This window comes from Eleutherodactylus coqui, chromosome 1 (genome assembly GCF_035609145.1).
Source record: "Eleutherodactylus coqui strain aEleCoq1 chromosome 1, aEleCoq1.hap1, whole genome shotgun sequence".
NCBI lineage: Eukaryota > Metazoa > Chordata > Amphibia > Anura > Eleutherodactylidae > Eleutherodactylus > Eleutherodactylus coqui.
The window spans coordinates 75,513,093-75,535,296 of record NC_089837.1 but is presented as its reverse complement, the minus strand read 5'-3'; the positions used below and the strand labels follow the sequence as shown (position 1 = coordinate 75,535,296).

At 46.6% G+C, this 22,204-nt stretch overlaps 1 protein-coding gene across 2 annotated transcripts in view; it reads left to right on the top strand.

The window, feature by feature from the left end:
- Nucleotides 1-15,184: 15,184 nt before the first annotated feature.
- Nucleotides 15,185-22,204, top strand: part of TAF1B (TATA-box binding protein associated factor, RNA polymerase I subunit B) — an 82,794-nt gene continuing 75,774 nt past the window's right edge. The window contains exons 1-2 of one of the 2 annotated variants that reach the window (XM_066597397.1): nt 15,185-15,332; nt 20,609-20,707. In XM_066597397.1, coding sequence (XP_066453494.1) covers nt 15,315-15,332; nt 20,609-20,707 — 117 coding nt within the window. In that variant the 5' untranslated portion in view covers nt 15,185-15,314. Of the gene's footprint in view, nt 15,333-20,608; nt 20,721-22,204 lie in introns of those variants that run through there. The other variant, XM_066597404.1, reaches the window with a different exon arrangement.

The following is a 22,204-nucleotide window of genomic DNA, read 5'->3' as shown; positions in this document are numbered from 1 at the left end:
TGTATGGCCGTATTAATGCACTTTGTAATATACATCGTGCATTAAATATGAGCCATACAGAAGTTATTTACTTACCTGCTCCGTTGCTAGCGTCCCCGTCGCCATGGATCCGTCTAATCCTGATGTCTTCTGGCGTTTTTAGACGCGCTTGCGCAGAAGGGTCTTTTCTCTTCTGCTCGGTCCGGGCACGAGCGGCGTTCTGGCCCCGCCCCCTTCTACGCGGCATCGCGTAGCTCCGCCCCGTCACGGGTGCCGATTCCAGCCAATCAGGAGGCTGGAATAGGCAATGGACTGCACAGAGCCCACGGTGCACCATGGGAGAAGACCCGCGGTGCATCGTGGGTGAAGATCCCGGCGGCCATCTTGCAGAAGGAAGAAGTAGGAAGAAGAAAGAAGTCGCAGAGCGGGGATTCGGGTAAGTAATATATATTTTTTTTTTTTTAACACATCCCTTGGGTTTGTCCTGCGCCGAACGGGGGGCCTATGTAAAAAAAAAAAAAAAAAACCGTTTCGGCGCGAGACAACCCCTTTAAGCAAAATTCAATATTAGGCTGCGTGCACACGGCCGGATTTGCACTGCAGAATCTGGAGCAGGCGTCCGCCTCTGGATTTCGTAGCAAGTACCGCCCATAACATGCCATTGAAGAATGCTTTTTCTGGCACACGAGCGAAAATGAATTGCGATTTTACACTTGCGGAGGTAAATTTGCAGTTTTCTTTGTTTCAAGTGGGAAAAACTGGGGAGACACATCCCAAATTTTATAGCATTAGTTTTGTGTTCAGCAATACCCCCATTGTAGCCCCAGTCTGCTTACAGGACACATGGCCAGGCCTATAATGGAGGGAACACCCGATGACTTAAAGAGCACAACCGAATAAATTCCAGGCCCCATTGCATACTTGTGCATGAAAAAAATTGACTCCCTAAAAAGAATGCCCCCTCCCTCCCTCCTTTTGGTGTTCCCTAAATCTTAGCTAAAAGTAATAATGTAAACTGTGTGGTATGTCGGAAGACAGGGGTAATTACGGAGGCCCCGGTTGGGATGGGCACATGGGGCAATAAAACCGGGTATCGCTCAAGGAGAACAACAGTATAACCCCTCATCAGCACGGGTTCATGAAGGGTCGATCATGTCAGACCAATCTGATCGGCTTCTATGATGAAGTTCTAGGCTGGACCTGGGAGAGTCTATTGATCCCGTATATCTGGACTTCTCTAAAGTGTTTGACACCGTGCCGCATAATAGGCTGATACCGTATATACTGGCGTATAAGACGACTTTTCAACCCCGAAAAATTTGCTCTGAAGTCGGGGGTCGTCTTATACGCCGGTAATACAAAAAAAGAAAGTGTCAAAAAAAAAAATCAAAAATCATTACTCACCTCCCCCGGCGTTCTGGGGCGCTGCTGCAGGCTGTCGCTCCCTCCTGGTCCCCGGCAGAGCATTGCTTTCTGGACGCAGGGCTTGAAATCCCCGCCTCCAGAAAGCTAATACTGTGATTAGCTAACACACGCCGTCAGCCAATCACAGCCATTCAATTACATCATTGAATGGCTGTGATTGGCTGAAGGCACGTGTTTTCTGGAGGAGGGGATTTCAAGCCCTGCATCCAGAAAGCAATGCTCTGCCGGGGACCAGGAGGGAGCGACAGCCTGCAGCAGCGCCGCAGAACGCCGGGGAAGGGGAGTAATGATTTTTTTTTTTGCTCCGCTGTATTCCCGGCGTATAAGGTGAAAGTTGGGGGTCGTCTTATACGCCCCGTCGCCTTAAACGCCGGTATATACGGTATAGAAAATGAGATAGCTCGGATTGGGTGAAAATGTGTGTATCTGGGTAAGGAACTGGCTCAGAGATAGAAAGCAGAGGGTGGTAATAAATGGTTCATACTCTGATTGGGCCACCATCGCTAGTGGGGTGCCACAGGGTTCAGTATTAGGCCCCACTCTGTTCAATATATTTATCAACGACCTGATAAAGGGACTGCACAATAAAATATATTAATATTTGCAGATGACACAAAAATATTCAATATAATTAATGCAGCGGAGGACAATGTACAGCTACAAAAGGACCTGGATAAGATGGGGGCTTGGGCAGAAAAATGACAAATGAAGTTCAATATTGATAAATGTAAGGTTATGCACATGGGCAGGAGAAACGGATGTCACCAATACACACTAAATGGGGTACTGCTAGGGAAAAGTGAGATGGAAAAAGACCTGGGGGTACTAGTGGACTGTAGACTTAAACTGGAGTAACCAATGCCAGTCAGCTGCTGCAAAAGAAAATAAAGTCTTGGGGTGCATTAAGAGAGGTATAGGGGCGAGAACATTATCCTCCCACTATATAAGGCACTTGTCAGGCCCCACATGGAATACTGCGTACAGTTCTGGACACCGGGGCTCAGGAAAGATGTTACAGTGCTGGAGGAGGTTCAAAGAAGGGCAACTAAATTAATGCATGGAATGAAGGGACTGGAATACCCAGAGAGGCTATCAAAATTGGGATTATTTACTCTAGAAAAAAGACGGCTAAGGGGTGATCAAATAACTATGTATAAATACATGAGGGGACAATACAAGGATCTCTCCCAGGATCTGTTTATACCCAGGACTGTGAAGGTAACGAGAGGGCATCCGCTACGTCCAGAGGAAAGCAGGTTTCATCACCAACACAGAAGGGGCTTCTGTAAGAGCAGTGAGACTGTGGAACTCTCTGCCTGAGGACGTGGTGATGGCAAATCCATAGAGGAATTTAAGAGGGGACTTGATGTCTTTCTAGAGCGCTGTGACATTGCAGGATATAGACATTAAATAACCAGCAGGTTGTTGATCCGGGTCTTGGAGTCAGGTAGGAACTCAAACGTTGATCCAGGGATTATTCTGGCTGCCATTTATGGAGTCGGGAGGGATTTTTTTTTTCTCCAAATGAGCCAAATTGGCTTGTTGTTTTCTTTTTTGCTTTTTTCAGGACCAACGATAGGGGAGGGGAAGGGGAAAGTTTGAAACTGGCTGAACTAGATAGATATTGTCTTCATTCAGTCTAACATACTATGTCATCCCTCCTGGAACTGCAGGAAAGTGAACGTTCCCTGGAATTCTTTGTAAATTACATAGGTATTATAGGTAGCGATTTGAATAAAGTAGATCGCTACCATTTTTATACCATTGGATAAGGGCGATCACGTGACTGCGGACTGCTCCCCGGGGCCTCTGATCACTGCTCCAGGCTCTTAGCTACCTTTGGTAGTTGAAAGCAACATTTCCCGAGCCCTCCCCGGGCTTTGCGCATGTGTCCTCCATTTTGCTGGCGGGCACATGCCCAGAAGCCAAGGAAGGTCTGTGGAGGTTGATCTCATCGGGGGACAAATCTGGAGGCCTCCAGTAAGAAGTTTCTCCCCCCCCCCCTCCACGGATCGGATCAGTGAGATAAAACTTAACGGAAATGTTTTTTTTTAATCGCCGTTATCCATTGGATAATGGCAAGCACATGAATGGGCACCACTCACCGCGGCCCCCGGTGCCAGCTTCAGGCTCTGTGCAACCTTTGGTTGCCAAGAGCAAGATTTTAAATTTCCTGTCCCCCCACCTACTGAGCATGCGCCTAAGCCTTGGGTAAGTAGTTTCATCTCCCCTCCTGGATTTGATCCGTGAAGGGAGATGAAACTTTAACATTTTTTTTTACTGTCACGTGATCGTAGTTATCTGTTAAATAATGGCGATCACGTGACTAGGGACCGCACACTGCAGTCCCCAGTGACAGCTCCAAGCTGTTGGCTACCTCTGATGGCAGGGAGCTGCCACACTATCCGACTCCGCAGCTTATTTCTTCATGGCCGATATATTTTTATGGCAAAGTAGAATAAAGCCTAGGCACCCAGTACATGAAAATACGTATGGGTGGTCACTAACGATGTGCGAGCATACTCGCTAAGGGCAATTACTCGATCGAGCATTGCCCTTAGCGAGTACCTGCCTGCTCGGAAGAAAAGGTTCGACTGCCGGCGGGGAGCGGTGGGGGAGAGCGGGGAGATCTCTCTCTCCCTCTCTCCCCCCCTTCCCGCTCACTGCTGCAACTCACCTCACACCCGCACCCGAACCTTTTCTTCCGAGCGGACAGGTACTCGCTAAGGACAATGCTCGATCGAGCAATTGTCCTTAGCGAGTATGCTCACTCATCTCTAGTGGTCACTAAGGGCCTAATCGCAGACCACCAGATCTGCCACCCGGTTGACATTCGTGTATGCAGATGTCAGCCAGGTGTCAGATGTGATTAAGTCAAAATGGCCAACACGACAGCAACCAAAACAATCAATGCTTGCAGAACAAAACAAATACAATGTGTAGGTGTTAAAAAAATTAACACAGTTTACTTCACAGAGACAACATATTTCGTTCAAAGGCAAGGCAACACAAAGGGCTCCTTCCCATGGGCGTATTTATCATCACTATTTTGTGAGCCGAAAGCAGGAGGGGCGCAAAATACTGAAAAAATACACCCATGTGAAAGAGCATAAAGACTATATATTGCTGAAAATGAAACTTTATTATTAAAATCTCAGGAAGGTGTATCCAGTATCCCAGCAGTATAAGAGATAGCACCAGCGGCACTCACCAATTACCCAGGCAGGGCAGGACCCAAAAATATGCATGCCTACAGTAGGGGATTCGGATCAAAATCCCAAGAGCAGCAATAGTTCCAAAGAAATACCGTAGCGGCATGTATAGATGCAAAAGAATCTTCAAATTTTATTCCCCCATAGCATTAAAAAGCTGCAACGTTTCAATCTCTCAAAATAGATCTTTGTCAAGCTTGAGAGATCGAAACGTTGCAGGGATAACATTTAGGGAATAACATTTTAAGATTCTTTTGCATCTATACATGCCGCTACGGTATTTCTTTGTATCCAGTATCCCGGTGGTGTAAAGGGGACAAGTGCTCAATGCATAGTAGGGGGTCGCGTGGGAGTTAGAAACGGAAGGACAGTCATTGGATGCTGGAAGCCATACCCATGAGGTCCATAGTGTAGCTAGCTTATGCAGCTAGGTTTCTATTTGTAAGAACACTACATTCATCTAGATGGCCAAGCAATCCTTCCGTGTTCAGCTCCGTTAATACCCTCTCGTAGTGGATCCTTTGGTTCTCCGAAATGCGTCTCAATGTGCACGCTATGCTCTGTCCTATACGCTCAAACTCATCTGGTCGGTGTCCGAGAACCAGCTTGGCCGTTTCTAGGAGCTCCATGTTCTGGGATTTCTTGGTTCTCATGCGGTAATGGGTGGTGTATGGAGATAGTCTTGGGGGATCGCTAGCTCTCTTGCGAGACCGGGTGTTGTATGGAGATGTTTTTGGGGGATCGGTCTGTGGATCGGTCGGTGTGCTGGTCTCCTCTTGAGTAATGATTCCTTCTTGCTCTTGAGTCGCCGTGCTCTGTTGAAAATATGTAAAAAAAACCAAAACATTAGTTTGGCACATAAATCACTAATGGAAATGATAATAACAGTGGACTCTTTGAGCTATAGCTAGTCATGTACTTACGCTGGCCAGGGCTGGTGGGCTAGCTGCTGCTGTCGCCATGTAGCTGGGCTCCGGTGCTTCCTCTTCCGTGTTCATCACACAATTTGTGAGGCTCCTGCTCTTCTAATAGCCAATCCACATACTTCCACAAGGAATACCAATGTTTTTGTTTCTTTTCAATAATTCACGCCCACCTAAGAAAATGATTATTTTAAAAGCCAATCCATATACTTTTAGTAGACAACGGCTTTTTCTTCACACTACTTATGGACGCCCACCAACACAAAGATTCCTCTTCCCAGGACTGCTCCCTCCCCCTCCTCTTCCCAGGGCTTCTCCCCCTCCTCTTCCCAGGGCTTCTCCCTCCCCCTCCTCTTCCCAGGGCTTCTCCCTCCCCTTCCTCTTCCCAGGGCTTCTCCCCCTCCTCTTCCCAGGGCTTCTCTTCTCTTCTCTTCCCTCCCCCTGATAAAAAGTATCCCTTCAACACTGAAGGCAGACAGAGGACTTAGAGTTTGCTTCTTTCTGTCGTTGATTTTAAGGCAAAAAAAACAAAAAACAAAAGGTGCTTTCCAGTTTTTGGGACGGGAACAATAACCCTGCAAGCTGCGTTTTTCTCTGGTCAGAAACGGAGCGAATAGAACGGAGTCAAACTGAGCCAAAACAGAGTAAAAAAAAAAAAAAAGTACTGCTCGCTACGAGTCCACTTTTTGTTATTAAAAAAAAGCGGAAAACAAAGACTGACGGACAGACGCAGATATGAAGCCACCCTTAGGCTACATTCACACGGGCGCAAAACTCTTTTTGAATGGAGTCATACACATGAGTGACCTTATCCCTCAAAGCGATGCTGCGAGGGACAAAAAAATTGCTGAATATCCTATTTTTCTGCCATGCCTCACCTATGGTTTCAATGGGGCTTTAAAGACATCACATGGCATTCCTAAAATCAATCGGAAAGACTTGCGATCCTTTATCACGCATGAAACAAGAGCAGGAGAATCGCAATTTCACAGAAGCGATGAGTTTCTCGTTCCGATATCACGCTTATGAATGTAGCATTAGGGCAGGCTCACACGAGTAAGTCGGATTCCGCGCGGAATTCTGCAGCGTAAGACCTACGAAGAATTGTCTACGTTCCTGTATGCGTGCCGTTTTCCGCGCAGATGTACACATATGGACAGTGTATCATCCACACGGAAGAATGTGAAGCAGTGAATGACATCAGAAAGTAGCTCAACCCCCCAGGAAACACCATTTTATTGCTCAGGTGACATTCTCTTGTCCTGTCGTGGTGAGATGTTCTGAGAGCCTTCAGAACGGGATACGGTTCTCTAGACTTGGCTGGTTTATTCTACTTACTTTGGAAGCAGTATGATGATGATTATCTGTTCAGTTGCTTTCGACCTTCGTTCACTCTTTGGATCAATGTTCTCTATGCATTCCTGTCTTTCACGGCTTCTTCCAGTCCCACCATTGAGATGTTGAATAAAGTATAAAAAATGAACCCACGCTCCTTTGCAGAAGATTAACTGGATGGCACTTCTGTAAACACACTCCTCTTTATTGTACAATAATCCAGTGAATCTTCTGCAAAGGAACGCGGGTTCATTTTTTATACTTTATTCAACCTTTTGTGGGTCAGTTCCCGGTTTGGGATACGGAGGATCCGCTCAGCTCTCCGGCTTCTTAGCCCAGCAGGATCTTTTGGAAATATCTGGAAATTGTTATATAGGCTTTACAGGATACTGTGTGCTAGTAGAGACTCTGGATAAGGCTCTGCAGCACACCGGGTAAGTTATACCCATATATGTTTTATATAGTTTATATTTGGGTCTTTATACTCCTTGGAGCGCTACTCTCACCCTATACTTTGTGCCATTGAGATGTTGGTGGTGGCCTTGATTGTATCTAGCCATCTTGTTCTTTGTCGTCCTGATCTTCTCTTTGCACTGACTTTGCCAAGCATCAGTACTGTTTCCAGTAAGTTCGCGCGCATCACGTATCGAAAAAAAAAAAAAAAATCTAATGATATTTTCGGTTTAACATGATCTCACACTACCTTGTTGGTTCTCATGGCAGTCCAAGGTATCCGTAGCATTCTCCTACGGAGAGGAGTTCAAAAGCATTTCCTTCTGTCTGTTTTCCTGAGCGTCCAGCTTTCGCACCCATACGTCGTTATGGGAAAGACGGTTGCATTGACCAGTCTGGTTTTTGTTGCAATGCTAATATCCTTGCTTTTCCAGATCTTTTCCATTCCTTGCATTACATTCCTACCAAGTGTAATCCGTCTCCTGATCTCGGGTCCAGATTGCCCGTTGCAATCGATACTGAATCCAAGGAAGATGAAATCTTGGACCGTCTTGACTTCTTCGTTTTTATGTTCCGTGTACCGTTGTCTACCATGGTCATGACTTTTGCTGTTGAGGTACAGTCCCATGCGTTCGCTTTCTTTTAGCACTCGTTGGATAAGGTATTCCAGGTCCCTCTCACTTTCCACAAGCAGGGTGGTGTCATCTGCATATCGGAGGTTGTTGACATTCCTGCCACCGATTTTGACTCTAATTTCTGATTAGTTCAGATTGCTTCTCCTCATGATCGTTTCTGCATACAGATTGAAAAGGACTGGTGATAGAATGCAGCCTTGCCGGACGCCTTTCTCGATTCCGAACCAATCTGTGTTTCCATAAGCTGTTCTGACTGTTGCTTCTTATAAAGCGACCTTATAAGCTGTTCCATATGTTCTGGGACGCCCATCTGCTTCAGACACTTCCAAAGCTTGTCATGTTCGACACAATCCAAAGCTTGCTGTAGTCGATGAAACACATGTACATGTCCTTTTGATACTCCCGGGTATCTCCATGATCCAGCGCAGGTTCATGATTTGGTCTCTGTTGCCACAACCTTTGCTTAAGCCCGCTTGAACGTCCGGCAGTTCCTGTTCAACAATTGTCGTGATGCGTTTTTATATGATCTTTAAAATAATTTTGCTTGCGTGAGGTATGAGGGTGATGGCGCGGTAATTGGAACATTCTTGAGCATCACCTTTTTTGGAAGTGTGCCGAAGACAGATCTTGTCCAGTCTTTGGGCCACGATTTGGAGCTCCACATCTTTTGACATAGGTTGGTTAGGATCTTGACTGACACTGGTTTGATCAGTTCGGCTGGTATGTGATCAGCGCTCAGAGCTTTCCTGTTTGGTAGTTGTTTCAGGGCCCATGTGACTTCTTCCTCCAGAATGCCCGGCTCTTGTTCTACTTGATTTACATGATCCAACGGGTTGTCTGCCCGATTGCCTGCATACAGCTCTGCGGTATATTTTTGCCACCTACGCTTGATTTGATCTTCTTCTAGTAATAGTTCGCCGTCCCAGTCGTTGATGGTTGCAGCCTTGCGCGGCGCCCGGGTCTGCTTCACAGTATAAACCACTTTAGAAAAACAAACAAACAATCACTTATTCTTGTGGCGGAAGAGCCCAGAAGAACTAGTGGAGGTTGCAGACAGCAGGCTGGATGGTGCATTGCTCCCCAGGCCATATCCTACATTCTCTGCCCACAAGTTCTTGTTTTTTTTATACCATTTGTATATAGTCGCCTAGAAATCCGCGCACTTATGCAATGTTAATTGCGTATGCCCTGCAAATTGAACGCATCCATAGAGATCAATGGAGGCCATACGTGTATAATCCTCAGTAAAATAGAGCATGCTGCGATTTTTCATCCACTCGCGGAATCAGCAATTCCTACCCACAAGTGTGAGCGAACCCTAAGGCCAGTCTCACCCAACCGGATTTAAATTGCGTATTCCGTGATTGGCGTATGCACAAACGATATGCGGTAATGCGCAGGTATTAAAAGACCTAAACTTTCGCCGCTGCGCAGAGACGTGCGAGTTACGGATTCTGTGGAGGAGAAATCACAGCATGCTCTATTTTGATTGCATACGGACACCAATTCGCTTGCAAGTTGAGAAAGACTCACAATGGTCGCCTGAGTGATGTTCGACTACTTTCTGATGTCATTCCCTGCCAGAGATCTTTCTTCTGCGCAGATAATACGCTATCCATATGCGCAGAAAACCGCACACATGTGCAATTCGTTTCCACAATCACTCACAGGTCTTCTGTCCAGATATCTGCAAGCCGAATCCGACCCATTCGTGTGAGCCTGGTGAAGGCCATTCTCACATGGGCGATGCGGATTCTACATGCGATAGCTCACAGACGAATTCGGCTGTGACCGCGGCCAGCGACCACCACGTACCTTTTTTTTGCTGTACTGCGCATGACTACGGACGCTCGCCATCGGTCATGTGTAGCACAAATTTATTTTTAAATGTTTGTATTTCCTGCGCCATAGCTAGGCGATGACCTATCCGCAATGTCACGGGATTGGGTACCCCCGTCCGACACTGAAGTGAGCATTGCTGCTGCAGTAGTTGTATATCACTTATAGCAGATTATCCACAACTAGAGTTGAGCGAACGTACTCTGTCGAGCTTGATGCTCGTTCCAGTATTAGCATACGCGATAGTGCTCCTTACTCGAACGAGCATCAAATAGTGTTCGGCCGCGCCCCAGCTTTTGGCTCCTCCCCGCTGTGACGTGCCTGTTTTGGCCCCTGTCCACTGCGACGCAGCGCGCGTCATTCGAAACACATAGCAAGAAAAAAAAGCTCGGCACCCGCCGTCCCACATACAAGAATGCTCGAGTCTCCCATTGTAGTCAATGGGGTTCGTTACTCGAGTAGAGCTCTCGAATTTTACGAAAAGCTTGTCTCGAATAACGCGGACCCGAGCATTTGGGTGCTCGCTCATCTCTATCCATAATGCCTCTTGACATCAGCACTTGTCACGCTGAAATCCTGCGCGTGCACCAGGTGGCCCTCTGCCCACATCTTCCTTGCGCATGCGCAGTGAAGTGAGGTGTATACACGGCAACTTCACAGGCGCCTGTACAATAAGAAAGGGCAGTCTCATTTTTGCGGCCGCATGGCAGTTCCAGCACTGTATTGCAGCCACTTTATTGTTTCCCTGTTCAGGGAAGTTTGCAGTGTTTTAATACCTGGCTGCAATAAAGCGCTGTAGCTCCGACCCAGCTGTGAATACCCGTCTGCTGCTACTTCCAGCACAAGCGCAGTGTGCGGGGCAGCTGAGTTGTATACATCTCACTTTACTGCGCAAGGAAGTGTTTTTAGAGAACTACATGTGTAATGCATTGAACACACTGGTTAGCGCTATTGTGACAAGTTCCCTTTAACCCGACTGTGCTTACGCCTTTTTAAGACTGTTGTTAATGGGCCTTATTCTGTGGCATATACCTTTTTAAGGTGCTGCATTAGAATACCAGCATGGGTCTTTCCTGCCAGGGGCGCCCCTAACTGATAACAGCTCAATACCTGCGCTAACAGCGGGGACCAGAGAAACGACAAATCCCACCTCCAGCAAACGATGGCTGTGATTCATTCATCAAACGTTGCATTGATTGGCTGAGCAGCAGTTGAAGAACCAATCACAGCCATCGCCCTGTGGAAGCGGGATTCATGACTTGGCTGAACTGCGGCACTGATTGGCTAATTCATAAATCCTGCACAACACGCTCGAGAACCAATCAGAGCCATCAATTCCTGAAGGTGGGATTTATGAATCTCGTAACCAGGAAGTGATCTTTTGTGGGTGGCCAAGGACTGCAAGAAGCGGATCAGAGCTCCGAAGAGCAGCGGGAGGGACCTGGACCGAGCCTGCCAGGTAATGTATTCCTTTTTTTTTTAACCCCTTCCCGCTCCAGGGCGTACCGTTACGTCCTGGCAGCCTGGTACTTCCCGCAACAGGGCGTACCGGTACGTCCTGGAGATAGCGCGGGATCACATAAGATCCAGCGCTATCCCGCAGCGGGAGCCGGCTGTCAGTCACAGCCGGCGTCCCGCTGCAGCAGCGGGGGGGCATCGGAGATGGGCCGCCCGCTGTTAACCCCTTCCCTGCCGCGATCTAAGTAGATCGCGGCAGGGAAAGAGTTCACAGAGGGATCGCGCTCCCACTGTGTCTCCGGCCGGAACTTGCGATGTCATCGCGAGAGCCCGGCCTGTCACCATGGCAACAGGACGCCAGACATTGGCGTCCTGTATTGCCTGTGCCTATAATCGCTGTATAAGCTCTGCCATGCCTTATAACAGCGATCATAGGCACAGTGTTGTAAGTCCCTCAGAGGGACTCAAATAGTATAAAAAAAAGAAAAGAAAAGTGTAAAAAAAAGAAAAATGTTAAAAAAAATGTAAAAAACCCCCTTTTTTTAGGCTTTTTCTAATATTAGCATAAAAAAAGGGAAGAAAAAAAATTAAAACCCCACATATTTGGTATTGACGCGTCCGTAACGACGTGTACAAAAAGTTGAACACACTTTTTATTTTGTACGATAAAAAGCGTAAAAAACAACGCTAAAAAACAGAGGCAAAATGCTAATTTTTAGCATTTTGCCTCCCAAAAAATGCAATAAAAGTGATCAAAAAAGCCGTACATTCCCCAAAATGGTACCAATAAAAACTACAGCTCGTCTCGTAAAAAATAAGCCCTCATAGAGCTCCGTACATAGAAAAATAAAAAAGTTACAGGACTTTGAATGCAGCTATAGAGGAAAAAAAAGATTTCCAAAAAAAAGGGGGTTTTATTTCAAAAAAGTGTAAAAACCTAAAAATAAATAAAACAATTTTGGTATCGTTGTTACCGTACCGACCCGCAGAAAAAATTTAGTGTGTCATTTATGCTGCATGATTAACGCTGTAAAAAAAAGAAAACGAAATCTATGGCAGAATTGATGCGTTTTCTTTCCCTGTTATAAAAAAAAAATTAAAAAATTTTACGATATAGTCTATGTACCCAAAAGTGGCACCGATAAAAACTACAGCTCGCCACGCAAAAAACAAGCCCTTATACGGCCGCGTCCACGGAAAAATAAAAAAGTTATGGCTTTTGAAAAATGGAGATGGAAAAATACCAAAAAAAATCGCTTGGTCCTCAACGCCAAAATAGGCCGTGTCATTAAGGGGTTAATGTAACTCAGCTAGGGCTTATTTTCACGGTAGGGCTTATATTTCAAGCCTCCCCGAAAAGTCAGGGTAGTGATTATTTTCAGGGAAACAGGGTATATAAACGATCAAAAGTTGCAAACTTCAAGTCCCCTACTAGGACATAAGTAAAAGGTGTGAAAAAAAATTCAAAAGCCCATATTTCACTCCCTAAGGTTCAATGTCCACGTTCGGATTTTATTTATAAACTCTACGCGTGGCCCCCGCACGGGAGATCCGTGCATCTTGCTGCCCATAGGGACGCATTAGCATCCGTAGGACAGCTAAAAGCATGCGCAAGTGATTTTTTTTCCCCCGACATGCGGGTCGCACACATGGGAAGAAATCGCAGCATTCTTCATTTTCCTGCGGGTCTCCCGCGCTGACGGCTCCCACAGCTTTCATTGAAGCCTATGGAAGCCATCCGAATCTGCGGCAAAGCCGCAGCTGTTTTCATGCTGTGCAGCGGTTAAGCGGGAGAGCAGATTTTTTTTAAAAAAAAGCTGTGCACAGCGCATGCGCGAGGCACGATGCCGGGTTTCGAGCACATCCGCCGCCAGGAAGAAAGAAGATCCGGCCTGCACTTTAGGAGAGCCCCACAGCGTCCAGAGAGGGTAAAAAAAAGTCTTCTCCCTCTGCATTGCAGCTAATTTACACGGGCGAGCGCAATACTGAGCTGTAGAACCCGATATCGTGCTTGGAAACACGCGACTTCCCCGCGGATGCGAGGCATTTTTTGTGTCGCAACACCTGGCATCGCTTCAGGGATTACTTTATATCAATGGGAACCCTCGCATCGCACTCGCGGGCGCCCGACGCCATGCAATGTTTTTGCCGGCCCCTTTGAAAACAATGTGTGAGGCGTTCTGCGGAAACGCCCAAACATATGACACGCTGTAAGCCGCGGCGGAGCATTGCGACTTTTCTGAAGTGAGGTAAGACGGTTTTGACATAAAAAGGCCTCGAGGACCTGTTTTTTCTGTATCTTCTCAATATACTACCGATGTTCCGCGCGGCGAGCTGTCGGATATGCCCAAAAAAAATTTAATGAGTTTTACATTACATGCACCCTAAAATGATGCCGTTACGAAAAACACAAGCTGCCATATGGAATGCAACACTGAAAAACTAGCTGGTCATTAACCCCTTAGCGCTACAGGATGTACGTTTACGTCCTGGCAGTGTAGTAGCTAACTCAGCAGGACATAAACTTACGTCCAGTGGACGCCGCTATCTCAGAAGCGAGCCTGCGCCATTCCGCAGCATGAGCCGGCTGTGACTGATAGCCGGCCTCCCGCAGCCACAGCGGAGATCAACGAGATGCTTTTAACCCCTTACATGCAGTAATCAATGTATACTGCATCATGGAAACGGTTCCCAGAGCAAGAGCGCTCCCTCTGTGACGTAATCAGCCCTCCATGATGGGTTGCCATGACAACAGGACTCTCTATACTGGTGTCCGGGCCTGCCATGACCTGCGATCATAATTGTGAATGATAATGTATTGCAGTACAGAAGTACTACACTGTATTATCATAGCGATCAGAGCTTTTATGCTCCAGGTTCCCCACAGGCATATAAAAAAAAAGTTAATTAAAATAGGGAAGGGGGGGGGGGGGGGCGTAAAAAAGTAACTTAAAAAACCCCAAACCTTTTTCCCATTTGTACAAAGAAATAGATTAAGAAAATGAAAAAAAACTTGCATATTTGGTATCATAGTATCCAAATCAAGATGCACAAAAAAAAAAAAATTTTTTGAAAACCCTATTTATCCTGCATGACAAAAAAAAGCTTAAAGAAAAACCTTAAAAACAAAAATCAAATTCTTATTTTGTTCATTTTGCCTCCCCCCCATCCAAAAAAAAAAATTAATAGTGAAGTGATCGAAAAAGCTGTACGTCAACCAAAACGGTTCTAATAAAAAACTATCGCTCATCACGCAAAAAAAAAAAACAAGCAACATCTGTTAAAAAAGTTAAAAAAAGTTATGGGACTTTGAATGCAACAATGATCTAAAAAAAGGGGTTTTTTTTATTGTGCAAACGTGAAAAAAAACAACTAACTTTCAGTATGGTCGTAATCGTACCGGCCCGCAGAAAATAATTAGCATGTCGTTTATTCTGCATGATTAACGCTGTGGAAAAACAAAACAATGGCAGAATTGATGTTTTCTCTCCCTGCGCTCCCCCAAAAAATAATAAAAGTTTTACAATACATTATATGTGCCCAAGCATGGTGCGAATAAAAACTACAGGTCGCTGCGCAAAAAACAAGCCCTCATACGGCCGCAGCGATGGAAAGATGAAGAAGTTATGGCTATGGAAAAGTACAGATAAAAAACCCTCATGGCCAAAATAGGCCAGGTCCTTAAAGGGTTAAGAAGGCTACAGAAGTAAGGGGTTAAAGTGAACCAACCTTATACCAGCTGGCTCTCTCCGCCGTCACCCGCGGCGCTGCCTTCTACCACACAGCTAAACGCCCGTCCTAGCAGTATTCACAAAATTGATCCGCCCCGGCCACCATCCTCCAATATCACGTGACTCTGGGTTAGCGGGGTTTACAAGCTTGATCCGCCCCGGCCACCATCCTCTAATATCACGTGATTCTGGTTGGCGGAAGTGAAGCCTAATAAGCGGGAACAACACATGGCCGTTCTCCTCGTGGTTTGGTGATATAGACGACTGTATGCTCATCTCATAGGATAAGGTTGGAGGCGCTCTCGGTATAAGGCGCGGTGTATCATGGACGACGAGGACGCTGTGAGTACCGCGTAGTGACGTCATAGATGCGCGCCATGTCACGTGGTTACATGCTTTGGAGTCTGGATGGTTCAGTACTGCCAGTATGTGCAGCATGGGATGCTGTGTGCATTACACCCTAGCTGTCAGAGACCAATACTGGACACGTCCCCGCAAGGCTTCCCCATAAACCTGAAGTAGTGTGGAAAGGCCGTCCTGTCCTGGCTTATAAGGGGCTCAGGCTTCTTTTCTTTCCTCCCCACCCTCCATGCTTTACACTGCAGCAGTGCTCCCTTGGAATCACAGTATAATGAGACTTTCCATTACAGCAGGGACAAAATGATGATGACTAATAAGCAAAGCTTTTGATGATCTATGATTGCTATATTGTTCGTGGGCGGAGGCGTTTGGTGGCTTACAGCTGTTTTCATATCACCATCCACAATCTGATCTACAGTTTCACTACTTAGATGCTGCGCTCAATACTGCTGACTGCGGCATCTAAGCAGTTAGCTGGAGAAGGGCGCAGCTTTAAGGGGATTGAGCTGAAGAAAGACCATGTGATCGTTGAACATGACGTGATTGGAGGAGGGCCTGGGCGGAGGACCCTCATTGATTGGGTATTGATGATCTATTCCAAGGAAAGGTCATCAGTTGGGCGCCTTCACACGGGCGTAAACGTAAAGGGTGGAACCAGTTAATCTCAATGTGTTCATTCACATTTCCTTCTTATGCGCGTGCATTTCTCGTGCACACAAAAAATAGAACATGCTCGATTTTTGTGCTCCAAAGGGCCAAATGGAAGTTTATAGGGGGTGCGCAAATATGGACACAAGAGTATGCGCAAAATACTGCACAAAACCGCAGGGAACAGAACACCTCTGGACCTCATTAGGCGAAGTAGCCCTTTAAATCAGGACCCGCACCCATGTGATCATGTGAAATCCATTTTTAATGCATGTAACTATGGCATGTGGACTGTCTGATCTGGGGGACCATGGACACTGCATGTCTGTCCTGTTCTCATCCATGAGATGGATGAGAATAGAATATACAGTGTTTTGGGGTTTTTTTTCCTCGCACTGGTACCGTCAGTCCGTGAGAAGAAGTGCTTATGAAGTGCTCATGTGAACAGCCTCAAAGGCTACAATGACCCCTGTGCTGCCCTTCAAACACACGGACAGCAAATGAAGCTATCTGACGAACGCCGCTTCACTCGACCGGGTCGGACCTGGTGCCTGGCCGGTGAGCCCTGCGTACCTGTCTGGATACTTTTTCTTCTGTGCTGCAAAATTGCCGTCCGGCACGCATGTGCAGTACAGATGTGACCGCGCCGTCACTAAGCGATGATGCAGATCCCTCGGCCTTCCTGCAATGATGATTGTGGGACGGATGGCTTCCATTGACTTAAGTGGAAGCCGTCCGGCATAGAATCTGGCTCAAAATGCAGCATGCTGCGATTTATTTATTTATTTTAAATTCCACTCCCCCCAGGGGCTCATTCACATCATTCACTGCCATTGGCCCTCATACCACTACTAGGGGTGACCAACTGTCGTATGCAATGGCTCACCAGACCATCACACCAGCAGGGGGCAGTGTGCCGCTCCACAGCAAAGGCAGGATTGAGGCGCTCACCCCAAGGTCTCCAGACACGAACATGGCCGTTGTCGGCTTTCAAATAGAACGTGGAATTGTTGCTATAGATAAGGTTCCAGTCCGTAGTATCCAAGGTTCTTATTCCTGCCCACGTAATGGGTGCTGTGACTTCAGATTTCCTTCTGCTTAGTGCCTGGAAATGGTCCAGGCAGAGATGGGTCTGTAATGAAGCTGCCACCTGTGTCTGGATGGTGGACAACGGAACTGTTGGCTCTGCTTGTTGGCGGATCAGACCATCCACTGGTGGCCGGTCCGTGCCATCTGGAGTCTGTTTGCTGTGTGTCCTGCTTCTCTGATTCCAATGATGTACCCATCTCCATGGGATAACTGGGCATCATTGCACCAATCCAATATTTCTATCTGGCGCATCGTTTATTTATTTGAGTGTACGTGTCCATTATTAAAATAGATTCAATACTTGGACGACCTGCGTCCGCCAGAGTAGGGGCCACTATTGGTTTCCAGATTGCTTAATTTTTTTTTTTCTACTAGACCTTATGGTGTTTCTCCACCAGTCTTAGTATGGTGAATAGTACACTTTGCTTGTGATGCAAAATACCTGTAAAAGCACCCATCAAGCTGTCGGGGCCTCTTGTCAGCTCTCCTAGGCCATGTATCTGAGGGCAGTATATGAACTCCGCTGTTTGTAAATTATACTCATAAGTAATGCACACTAATTGTAATATAACAAAGGAGAAAGGCGGCTCCTAAAAACACTTTTATTCAAAGAAAATCCATAAAATGACAAATGGTAGGTATCGTGTAACACCAGACGTGTTTCAAAAGACTCTTCTTTCTTGATCCCCGCTAACAGACTCACATGGTACTCCCTACTGGTGTAACTATAGGGGATGCGGTTGCCCCCGGGCCCAGGAGCCTTAGGGGGCCCATAAGGTCTCTCTTCTCCATATAGGGAGCCCAGTACTATGAATAAAGCATTATAGTAGGGGGCCCTGTTGCAGGTTTTGCATTGGGGCCCAGGAGCTTCAAGTTACGCCTCTGCGTTAAGGGGTTAAGAGATGTTGGGGAGGCCCAAGATACATTTTTGCACCCAGACTCATGAGCCTTTAGCTATGCCCCTGGACTCCTCTTAAAATCACTTACAGAGAAATCCTCATTTAAATCATGTGCACATTTCACAAGCTTGATTGCGACACCCCCCAAAATAAAAATCCTCTTTGTTTTTTTTCCTTCCCTTTATTCCTTGCTCTTTATTTCCTCCTCTTTAATCAATATAAGCAAGCAAGTTCCTAATTTCAATATCCAGAATGCCTCTCTTCTAAGGACAAACTTTCTCCAATCCCCTACTCTTAAAAAAAAAAAAAAGTTTTGTGTTCCGCAATTAAGCCTGTGGACATGTGCACATATGATTTAGGCCTGTTTCACACAAGTGACAAAATCGCGCAATTTTCTCACGATGCAACAGTGCGACAACCCGCATGTATGTGAAGCCCATGCTTTCCTATGGGTTTCTTCACATTAGGGATGTTTTGTAGTCTGTTAGGCTGCCTGCACACGAGCGTTCTGGATTCCGCTAGCGGATTTTCACGCGCGGATGGTACCTAAATGTGCTTGCGGATAGGTGCGGATGCGTGAAAAATCACGCGCGGATATACGCGGATGTGTTGCGGAAAAAAACGCGCAGAAAAACCAGCAGACACCCCTTATTGTAAACCCAACCCCTAGAGAACTGCCCATTCCATGGAAAACAGCTTAAAAACCAACACCCAGACTCCGTTTTGTCCCTCTTGCTTGTGCGAGCACCGTTAAATTATTCTGGCAACATGCTTTCACCCGGTGAGCAGATGTCTTTGTGGGCATGGTTGATCCATGTAACTTCTTTCAGGCGCTTCTACAGCGTGACTTTATTTCAGTCACTGCAAAAAAATTCACAAGAGAAAGGCCGCCTGCACACGGGCGGAAATCCCGCGGCGGTATTTCCCGCGGGATTTCCGCCGCTGAAAGTCTGCATAGGAGTGCATTACAATACGCACTCCTATGCAGACGGCCGCGGTTTGGCCGCACAAAATCTCGCGCGGCAAACAAACCGCGGCATGTCCTATTTTTGTGCGGGGCACGCACTCACCCGGCCGCCGGCTACGGTCTGCGCATGCGCCGGCTGCGCGGCAGCCGGCACATGAAAGAGCCAGGGCCACCAGGCACGGGTGAGTACGCGCTCGTCACTGCAGGCTCTTGGGTCGGGTCCCGCGGCGAGAATTCTCGCCGCCGGATCCGACCCGCTCGTCTGCAGGCGGCCGAATTCATTACTACAGATTTTGCATTCTTAGATCCTGCATTGGCAAGAAATACTACCTATCTCCCTCTACAAATTTGCCTGTGAAGCTCTGCTGTGTGTTGGGACGCCTCCTACCATGCCTACTTCCTGTAGTCATAGCAACCAGTGACTCCATCCGCAGCTGCACTGCGGATGTACTGCGTGAAAAAATGCACCCATTCACTTGTATTGGAGGCTTCACGCGCAGAATCCGACCCAAATTAGAACAGGTCGCAGATTTTTTTACGCGCGTGAAAAAACGCGATACAAATCCGTCCGTCTGGGGACAACTGCGGATCCTCATAGGAGTATATTGGCTGCGGTCTGGGGCGGACAATGTGCATAAAATAATGCGCTGGAAATTCCGTTCGTGTGCAGGCACCCTTACATTGTGAGGGAAAAAAATTGCGGGTTGCTAAAGATGTCCGCGACTTGCGAGCTTTTGTAGCCCATGTTTCCCTGTGGAGCCTTCCTTTCTGTTGCATTGCACGAAAACAAGGTTTTCATGCGATCTTTACAGTAGGAAGTCCTACTGTAAATGGCCTAGAATAATCCCTAGCTGCATTAAAAAAAACCAAATGCGTCACCTAAGAGGTGCTGACAGCTCCGCCATGTCTTCTCTGCAGGTCCCCGACACTTGTCTTCAGGCAACTTTTCTTGGTCAGGGATTTGAAAATCTCCGCCTCCAGGAAGTGCTGGCTCTGATTGGCTGAGCCGCAAAGCTTGAGATCCAATCAGAGCCAGCACTTCCTGGAGGCGGAGATTTTCATATCCCTGGCCAGGAAGAGTTGCCCAAAGACAGGTGTTGGGGACCTGCAGAGAATACGGGGTTGAGCTGTCAGCACCTCTTAGGTGATGCGTTTTTTGTTTTTTTTTCCATGCAGCTAAGGCTTATTTTTGGGTTGTGGCTTAAATTTCAAGCCCCCACGAAAATTCTGGCAAAATAGCGCTACAAAGTCGCTTGACTTTTTAGCAACACAAAATTGCGATAACGCGGCGATAGCGTGTCGCCCGTGTGAAAGAAGCCTAAAATGTATAATGATTGGCCCATAAATGATTTTAAGGGGACGTACCATGTCAGTCTGTTAGCTGTGATCAAGAAAGAAGTGTCTTTCAAAATACGTCTGGTATTACACGGTACCTACCACTTGTAATTTTATGGATATTTTTTTTTTTTTTTAAATAAAAAAAGTGTTTTTAAGGAGCCGGCTTTTCTCCTTTTGTTGCTATTTAAGCCGTTTGACTCCCGGTCAGCCTGACCACTTAAAAACCTTCAATCCAAACCGCGGTGAATATTACTTATTAACCAGATGAAGATAACGTTGTGTTATGTGTTTTTAATTGTAACCTTTCTCTGTTTTAGAGGAATTATAAACAGCCTTGTCCGCAGTGTTCAAAAATTAACTGGGGTATCAGCGACGAGGGCAAATACTACTGCAAATTCTGCCAGATGATCATAGAGGTATGTACATCAAGTACGTCTCTTCGGAAATCTAATGATCTGGTCTTGGTCTAGTTAGGCTCTGTTCAGATCTTGTTATTGGCTCTGTCCAGGGGTCGCATCAGGGTTCCCGTTTGAAATCCTGAAAACGGAACCCTTAGGGCTTATTCAGACGATTGTATATCGGCCGCGTATTCACGCCGGCCGATATACGGCGTCCCTCTCTGCAGGGGGAGGAGGCTGGAAGAGCCGGGAGCAGTGCACTGAGCTCCCGCCTCCTCTCCGCCTCCTCTCCACCTCTTTGCACTATTTGCAATGAGGGGGGAGGGACAGGGGCAGAGATAATACACATACCTTAGCTCTGCCCCCATCCCACCTCCTCTCATTGCAAATAGTGCAGAGGGGTGGAGAAGAGGCAGAGAGGGGCGGGAGCTCAGAGCACTGCTCCCGACTCTTCCAGCCTCCTCCCCCTGCAGAGAGAGACACCGTATATCGGCTGGGCGTGAAAACCCTGCTGATATACGGTCGTCTGAATGCGCCCTTAGACGGAGCTTATCTCAGCCATTATTAAAAACAGCTGAGATGCAGACGAATGTCTTCTTCATCAGGTTTCCATTACTTTCCAACATCTTGTGCCTGAAAGAGTAGGGGGTACACCACGCGTTTCATTCTGGCAAAAAAAAATGAGATCTGAACAGAAGCTATCTTTATGTAACGCATCCCCGTTGGGTTAGGTGATGGCCTAGAGACCTGTCCCATCCTGATAATGCAAGTTACAACATTGCTTTGTGTTATTATAGCTATGAAACAAATATAGCTAAGAGACAGAACAACCTCACATTTTGTGTGTGAGGGTAGGGGGAGGGAAATGGGGTATTACACAACACTCATGCAAATGAAAGAGGGTGCCTGCATGGCATCCAATCGGGCCACTTTACTATGACCTCTGTATGCAAACAAGCCAAAAGTTTTGAGACTGACACAAATTTTGTTTTTTATAAAGTTTGCTGCTTTGGTTTTTATGGTAGCAATTTGCACTAACTAAATTGATATGAAGAGGATCAGATAATTTGCAATAAATTGCAAACTCGTTCTTTGCCATGAAAATTAATTTAATCACAAAAACCCCATTTCCACCATTACATGAAAAAGGCTTCAGGGCGCCTAAGAAATTCCAGCAAGTGCCAGGACTATCTCCTAAAGAGGATTCAGCTATGGGATCGGTTCATCACCAGTGCAGAGCTTGCTGAGGAACGGCAGTGGGCAGGTGTCTGTATCAGCACGCACAGTCAGGTGAAGGCTTATGGAGGCTGACCAGATGTCGAGAAGGGCAGCAAGACACCACTTCTCTCCAAGAAAAACATCAAGGACAGACTGGCATTCTGCAGAAAGTACAGAGATTGGAATGCAGAAGACTGGGGTAAAGTTATTCACAGCCAAGGACCATGGGTATAACTACTGCTATTAGGAGGCAGACACTAAGCAAAAAAAAGGTGTTTGCTTCTCCTACCTGCAATA